Below are 8,683 nucleotides of genomic sequence, written 5' to 3'. Positions count from 1 at the left end.
TGCCCTTACACTCTATGGAGAAAAGGCTGTGTTTCTTGTGTCAATTACCTGGCTATCCAAGACACAACTGTCCAGAGGGGAGACGTCCTCCGCTCTGGTTTGCGAAAAGACTGCAACTACGGCCAAAGTTCCCAAGTCAAGTCCCCATGGACTGAGCTACTGCCGCCTCTAAAATAAGCAGGTATGTCTTAAACAAGTCCACCCCCTCCTTTTGGTCTGGAGTAGCTCTCTGTACTGTGTTCTGTTTCTGGCATATTTCACATTTGTCTACTGTCTCTCTTATCTGGGCAGATATACAGGGCTGCCATACTGATTCATAGCGCTCTGGCTCAGCATTTGGAGATCCCTTGATGACCTTCGTGGAGTTTAATCGTTATCTCCCCTCTGAGTAGCTTGGGTACAACAATCCTCTTCTATTTCATGAGGTACGGATACAGCTCTGCTGTGACCTGCCAGTAAGGTACAACACCTGGTTTCTCTGGCCGTTCCGTTAAACAGTAGCGTACCACTGTTTTACATCTTCCATAGGTTTGTTGTGCCTGTTTGATTTCATCCAACCGTGGGTCTGTAGCTGGTAGTAAAGACACAACAGCTTCCACAAACTCCTGGACGTCTTGCTCCAGTGGTAGGTCTTCTGAGGACAGAGTGTTGCTCAGTGGAGCTCTGGACAATGTGTCTTCAATGATGAGATTTTTACCTGGGACGTGGACAGTGCCATAGTCTCATTTTAATAGGCAAGGCAAGTTTATTTGTATAGCACATTTCAACAACAAGGTAATTCAAAGTGCTTCACATAAAACCATTAAAAGCATCAAAACATATGGCAAAAGAAAAGGAGATTTAAAAACAATTAAAGAAACTGTAAGAAATAAAATTCAGTAGTAAAAAGTAAAGGAGATTTAAAACATACATTGAAACAATAATTGATGTCTCCCTGAGACATTACGCTGCACGCAATCAATAGTCTCAGACCGAACCTAAGAACTCTGGGGTGCAGATCATCCAAACCTCAGGTGCTCAACAGTGGGATCAGAAGTTAGTGGTCTGTCAGTAGTGTGAAGTGCAGACCCTGCAGGTGAGAGGCTAGCGATTCTTTCTCAATCTGCACATAGTGCTGTTGGGCGTATTCTTTGACGTGCCAGAGCCTGCTAGCTGGCCTACAACTATGTCCGCATTAAGTGCAGCTCTGTGTCCAGGTGCAGCTCTGCCGTGAGGTGCAGTGTGTGCTGTGATTGGTCAGTGGGCGAGCACATGACTATCGTGAAAAGATCACGTGATGCAGCTCAGCCAATCAGATATGGGCAATCTGACAAGTTTCCTGACTCCAGTGAGATGTACACACATCGTGACACAGGGGGCTGAGACGAGGAAAGAGGAAGCAGAGCAGTACATTTCTTATGTTGGTTGTGAAAGTAAAATCATAAGACGGACTCCAAAAGAGAAGAATGGGTTGTTATTAAAGGGTGATAGTGGATCCTGTAGCCAGACCAGTTGAGAACCTCTGTCCTACATGAGCGCAGGAAACTATATACTTCCCACAATTTAAGCTTCTGCATTTTCCAAATGCTCTAGTATTATACAAACGTATTGTTCGGTTTGTAAGCTTCATACCGAATGGTTTAATACGAACACGTAAATATTTCCAGCCCTAGTAACGAATAATAGCTGTGGCGCCATCATGAGGGTATAAGGTGGTATTTCAGCTGCAGGACAACAGTGAAGGCCCAGGTATAAAATGCACGGCCCGCCACTGCATTAACATGGTGTCAGAGAGTGAAAAATAACTCAAAATCCCCCTGCTGAGTTAGGCAAATAACAGTTTACAGAGTTACCCGGAAGACCAGTAGAATTTGCCGGAACACTCCAGAATTTATAGTTCGGTCAATGATTGGAAGCGGCCTTCGTCCCAAAGTAGCCCCAAACAATGACACTCTCACCCCCGGGCTTCCCAGTTGGCCTGAAGTTCTCATGATGCAATGTAGTGTTTGGTTTTCGCCAAACATGACGCTTGTCATTTAAACCAAAAAGATCTATTTTGCATGTATTTTGTATTTTATATGATGATATTTTCTTACTTTTCTACTTCTCTTTCTTCTCTTGTAAAGTAAAGTACTGGATACCTTCACTTCTTTCAATGAAACCTAGACCTGTGATGTGAGAACAAGTAGACTTGTATTCATTTTAAGGAGTCACAAGTCAGAAAGACACGTCATGTAGTTCAAGCATGTCGTTGTACAAAAGGAAAGATCAGAGAATTAGACCTGAAGAGCAAATTGACTTGCAGACAAAATGTAAACAAAAAAAAAACACATTTTAAGAACATCAACATTTATTTCACATGATATAAAACAGATGGGCTATGAACTCTTTGCATATTGACCCTAATAATATTAATACCGCTTATAGTTAGTTATAATATTCACTCTTCTTCTTCTCAGTGTGTACATAAATTATGCTATCTTGTATTATTGTTAATTATTTTTACATTTTATACATCTATTTTAGATTTAATTCATGTCATGGAGCTCCATAGTCCCACTTATTGCTTGGTACATGTGCTATTCTCCAGTTCTTCACCACCTATGACAGATTCAAACGCAGAACATCTCATCTGTGTCATGTCCTGTGTATATCTTCTAAGTAATGTGCACTAAAGAGAGAAACAATAGGAGACAGAACTGAAGAAGCAGACTAGAAATCCAAAACATTCACACATTGAATGTGTCGTCTTCCCAACATGAACAATCACAACTTCTGCTAAATACTTATTTCTGTCCAAAAGAATCAGCAGCATGAAGTGGCACCTTGTTGAAAAAGTAAAAATCTGCTTTATGTTCATATATGTACTTTTTATATATTTATATGTGGATATCCAATGACGGACAATATGTCATGTTGCATGTGCAGAATGAAGATATAATGATGACGGAGCCTCTGGTCTCAAATGAACACAGAACATCTAAATCAGAACAGGTTCAAATCCCAGAGCGTCTGTGGTCACTTTGGGTTAAAGTAAAGCTCTGCATGTGTGTTGAGATTTGGTGATTAGCCCCCCATGAGACTTCTTCTTTATGCAGGTGTGCGCTCACCTCCAACAGCTCAGGAACAGCAGATACCCCTCCTTCAGATCAGTAGAATGTTGTGAGAGTGATTATGTTAAGATGACTAATAATTAGTAAGGTATCAAATGTTCTGTGTGAGTATGGTTGGCAACACTTGTCTATGGAGTTATATTACTCCCAGAATAAGTCGTACATACAGTCACGATTGTGAAATGGTTTGATTTTGTATATTTATAGCACTAAAAGTAAAAATATAGCCAATCAACAACACAAAAAGGGAAAGAACGAACAACTAACCAGGGTCCGTGGGACTGACAACCAAGAAATACGACTAAGTGTTCCCCTCTGTGTTGCGGTGTTCCCCTCTGTGTTACGGTGTTCCCCTCTATGTTACGGTGTTCCCCTTTGTGTTACGGTGTTCCCCCTTCTGTGTTATGGTGTTCCCCTTTGTGTTACGGTGTTCCCCCTCTGTGTTACGGTGTTCCCCTTTGTGTTACGGTGTTCCCCTTTGTGTTACGGTGTTCCCCCTCTGTGTTACGGTGTTCCCCCTCTGTGTTACGGTGTTCCCCCTCTGTGTTACTGTGTTCCCCTCTGTGTTACGGTGTTCCCCTCTCTGTGTTACGGTGTTCCGCTCTGTGTTACGGTGTTCCCCTCTGTGTTACGGTGTTCCCCTTTGTGTTACGGTGTTCCCCCTCTGTGTTACGGTGTTCCCCCTCTGTGTTACGGTGTTCCCCCTCTGTGTTACTGTGTTCCCCTCTGTGTTACGGTGTTCCCCCTCTGTGTTACGGTGTTCCCCCTCTGTGTTACGGTGTTCCCCTCTGTGTTACAGTGTTCCCCCTCTGTGTTACGGTGTTCCCCCTCTGTGTTACGGTGTTCCCCCTCTGTGTTACGGTGTTCCCCCTCTGTGTTACTGTGTTCCCCTCTGTGTTACGGTGTTCCCCCTCTGTGTTACGGTGTTCCCCCTCTGTGTTACTGTGTTCCCCTCTGTGTTACGGTGTTCCCCCTCTGTGTTACGGTGTTCCCCCTCTGTGTTACGGTGTTCCCCTCTGTGTTACGGTGTTCCCCCTCTGTGTTACGGTGTTCCCCTCTGTGTTACGGTGTTCCCCTCTGTGTTACGGTGTTCCCCCTCTGTGTTACGGTGTTCCCCTGTGTTACAGTGTTCCCCCTCTGTGTTACGGTGTTCCCCCTCTGTGTTACGGTGTTCCCCTTTGTGTTACGGTGTTCCCCTCTGTGTTACGGTGTTCCCCCTCTGTGTTATGGTGTTCCCCTCTGTGTTACGGTGTTCCCCCTCTGCGTTACGGTGTTCCCCTCTGTGTTACAGTGTTCCCCTGTGGGGAGGACCTGCTTACAGGTCAAGAAGTTTTAAGAAATCTTCCTGGTTCCTCTTCAATGATGGACCTGGTACCTGGTCCCTGTTAGTGCACAGCTGGAGACTGATTTGGAATCCAGAAAAAGTATCAAGACTATAACGAACATTTCTTGAGTTGCCCAGGTGTATTTAATTGAAAACAGAGATAATTTGTAAAATATGTATGCCTTCACCATTTTACAATCTTATTGTTATGTAGACATGTTTGGAGAACAATGTGACTCCATAGAGTTGTTGTTTTGGTCAGGGACACGTCAGTATGTTAAGATGTAACATGTGCTAAAGATGCAGTTCATTTGCCTTCCTTTCTGTGTGGCCCATCAGTGTGGAGTCAGTTAGCTGGGCTGTCATCCTCTCAATCTCAGTCTCCGTGTGGGCATGTAACAGTAGTATCAAAGTAGTCCTGTTGTAAAGGCAGGAAGCCGTGGAGCATGTTCTGTGCAGGCGGGCTACATTTGGGCTTCACAGGACACCAGTGTGGATGTCGAGGCCGGCGTCGCTCACGTGTCACTGCTCACCAGGGTGAATGTCTGTGCTGCAGGGGGGAGAAGAAAGCCATCATTTCTCTTTTCTGCAAAATTGGTGCAAAATGAAGCAAAATACAAATGAAGAATGTGATGGAAGCAGAGATAAAATACACTAAAGATCACACTCTATACACTTGGAAAGTAGATTTGTATGCTGGTTTCATTCAAAGCCGAGCTATGAGGTGATGAAGGAACGTAGTGTTTCATAAAGTATAAACAATATCAACACTGAATGTCTCTCTTCCCAGATTCCATTTTCATTCCATGAGTTGCAGTTTCATTGTTTACCCACTGGAGGCTGCTGTTGGTTTGTAGACTTGTTGTCAGACACAGGAGACAAAACCTAAGTTTTTTATTTTGGATTTCAATCTGCACACAACACAAACTGAGATGAGCAGCACTCCACACCTGTCGAGCCTGAAGGAGGACTCATCGGGATCAGGTGGAGTCATGTTGTACCATGTGTGTGAATAAACGCTCTCATGTGACTTCAGCAGCGCCAAAATGAAGAGAAAAGTTTATGATTTTATAGATGCTTGTCATTCCACAGTCTCGTGCAGGGGTCTCAAACTCATCTTCACTCTGGGCCACATCAGCATCACGTCGCCTCAAAGGGCCGGTTGTACATGTAAGACGGTGTAAATGTAACTACTCCTGACATATTGGTGAATAACTCTGCATTTTATTATTGTTTATTCAAGTGTTAAAATATTGTACATGCAGTTATATAAATGTAAAAATATATTTAAGCACATTTCTGTTATTATAACTTAAATCCTTTTAATTGAGGGTTAAGAAACCCACATGACTATCAAAGGGCAAACTATTAAAGAAAATATCAAAGACAAATATCAAACACAAGTTATTACAACAACTTTGTTCAAAGCTATTTGTGTCACCTCTCTGCATCACTAATGTCCCCGTCGTCCTGTGCATGACAGCCCAGAGCTCCTCACTGACGGTCAGGTCTGCCTTCAGCCTCTTATGAACACTGACGTGTGATGTGTGATGTATCCGTTGCTTTCATCAACAGCTAATGAAGAAGACGAGTACCTGCTCGTCTCTTAGCTGGCTGTGTTGTTAGATTGCCTGCTAGCAACAACACAGCTAGCAGTCCATCTACACAGGTGTGAATATCTGCTCAGGGAGACATTACACTGAAACTTGTCCATGCATTTATCTTCAGCAGACTGGACTACTGTAACGGTGTGTTTACAGGTCTCTGTAAAAAGTCCGTCAGAAAGCTGCAGCTGATTCAGAACGCTGCAGCTCGAGTCCTCACTAAGACCAGGAGGGTGGATCACATCACTCCAGTTCTGAGGTCTTTGCACTGGCTTCCTGTCCAACAAAGAATTGACTTTAAAATCCTGCTGTTGGTTTACAAAGCACTGAATGGTTTAGGGCCAAAATACATCTCTGATCTGCTGCTACCTTATGAACCATCCCGACCCCTCAGGTCGTCTGGGACCAGTCTACTTTCTGTTCCCAGAGTCAGAACTAAACATGGAGAAGCAGCGTTCAGTTTTTCTGCTCCACATATCTGGAACAAAGTCCCAGAAAGCTGCAGGTCTGCTGAGACCCTCAGCTCATTTAAATCAAGATTGAAGACCTTTCTGTTTGCTGCTGCCTTTAATTGAACCACATTCAATTAATATATTAATCAATTTCCTGCATTTCTGCATTTTACTACTGCATTTTATTTCTTGCACTGTTTTTTAATGTTTTAATGAATGTTCTTAATTGTTTTTAAATCTCCTTTTCTTTTGCCTTATGTTTTGATGCTTTTAATGGTTTTAAAAGGACTGCACAATATATCGCCATTTCCTCCGGGACCGAGTTCGTGCAAGGCGTACACTATAAAACGCAGATCGGCAGAGATCTTTTCCAGACGTGGTTTGTGTGCGAGTAATTGCAGAATTGCGGCAGTGTATGGTTGATTGCGTGCAGCGCAATGTCTCAGGGAGACATCGATTCAAATTTAGAAAGTGCACAATATGTCGCCATTTCCTCCGGGACTGAGTTCGTGCAAGGCGTACACCATAAAATGCAGATCGGCAGAGATCTTTTCCAGACGTGGTTTGTGTGTGAGTAATTGCAGAATTGCGGCAGTGTATGGTTGATTGGGTGCAGCGTAATGTCTCAGGGAGACATCAATTATTGTTTCAATATATGTTTTAAATCTCCTTTACTTTTTACTACTGAATTTTATTTCTTACACTTTCTTTAATTGTTTTTAAATCTCCTTTTCTTTTGCCTTATGTTTTGATGCTTTTAATGGTTTTATGTGAAGCACTTTGAATTACCTTGTTGTTGAAATGTGCTGTACAAATAAACTTGCCTTGCCTTGCCTTGAATAAAGGAAGGTCACATGTGATGGAGGCAGGTTTCACTTACAAGCCAACACGTTGTTGTTGTTGTTGTTGGGTTTCTTTTCGTCTGCTGTCAGCTGGTTTGAAGAATCCAATCTCTTCTCCAGCTCCTCTCTGGTGGTTTGCTGCGTCACGTCTGGTTCCTCGTCCCTTGGCTCTGGACTCTGCGTTTCGGGCTCAGGAGTCTGGAAGCTACAATCAGCAGAAGCAGAACAGGTCACACTCTGACGGTGAGTATCACTCTGGATCTCACAGCAGTCCTGATGTGACAGTGTGATACTTTCCCCCATAGGAGAGGATGACACTGATGATGTCTACACGCCAATCAATCAACTTGCTGTGCTAACATCATACTATGTGCTCCGCATGCAGCTGCGTTCAGAGGACTATAAGAATAAACACACTGGTACAGCCCCACCCATCAGCCCCACCCATCTACACCTATGGGCGACGCCAACAATGGACGAGGGTCCTGAGACTTTGGGACGTAATAGCTTCATGAGAGTTGAAGGGATCTGAGAGCATGCACACACACTCGCACACGCACACACACACTCGCGCACACACACACACACTCGCACACACACACACGCACACACACACGCACACACACACACTCGCACACACACACACACACTCACGCACACACACGCACGCACACACACACACACACACACACTCACACACACACGCACACACATGCACACACACACACTCACACACGCACGCACACACTTACACACACACGCACGCACACACCTACACACACACACACACCTACACACGCACACACACTCACCTACACACACACACTCGCACACACACACGCACGCACACACACACACACACGCACACACACACACTCGCACACACACACACACACTCACGCACACACACGCACGCACACACACACACACTCACACACACACGCACACACATGCACACACACACACTCACACACGCACGCACACACCTACACACACGCACACACACACACTCACACACGCACGCACACACCTACACACACGCACACACACCTACACACGCACACACACTCACCTACACACACACACTCGCACACACACACGCACGCACACACACACACTCGCACAGGCACACACACACCTACACACACTCGCACACACACACACACACACACTTACACACACTTACACACACACACACACGCACACACACACCTACACACGCACACACACACGCACACACACACCTACACACGCACACACACACACACCTGTTTTCAGTGGTGGTGTTTGTCGGCGAGCTGGTCAGATCTTGCTCTCGGCTTTCTTCATCCTCAAAAGGCTGACGGTTTATAATCTCCACCTGCTGCGT

At 44.6% G+C, this 8,683-nt stretch overlaps 1 protein-coding gene across 6 annotated transcripts in view; it reads right to left on the bottom strand.

Annotated features, from left to right (window-relative positions):
* Nucleotides 1-4,187: 4,187 nt before the first annotated feature.
* Nucleotides 4,188-8,683, bottom strand: part of LOC306795995 (pleckstrin homology domain-containing family A member 5-like) — a 227,039-nt gene continuing 222,543 nt past the window's right edge. For all 6 annotated transcript variants that reach the window (XM_079294750.1, XM_079294754.1, XM_079294751.1 and 3 more), the window contains 3 exons: nucleotides 8,583-8,683; nucleotides 7,353-7,519; nucleotides 4,188-4,966 (listed from right to left, as the gene is read on the bottom strand). The exon at nucleotides 8,583-8,683 is cut by the window's right edge and continues 45 nt beyond it. In XM_079294750.1, coding sequence (XP_079150876.1) covers nucleotides 4,932-4,966; nucleotides 7,353-7,519; nucleotides 8,583-8,683 — 303 coding nt within the window. In that variant the 3' untranslated portion in view covers nucleotides 4,188-4,931. The remainder of the gene's footprint in view (nucleotides 4,967-7,352; nucleotides 7,520-8,582) is intronic.

This window comes from Melanostigma gelatinosum (assembly GCF_949748355.1).
Source record: "Melanostigma gelatinosum genome assembly, chromosome: 22".
NCBI lineage: Eukaryota > Metazoa > Chordata > Actinopteri > Perciformes > Zoarcidae > Melanostigma > Melanostigma gelatinosum.
Note: the sequence above shows the minus strand (reverse complement) of the source record. Positions and strands in the feature narration are given on the sequence as shown.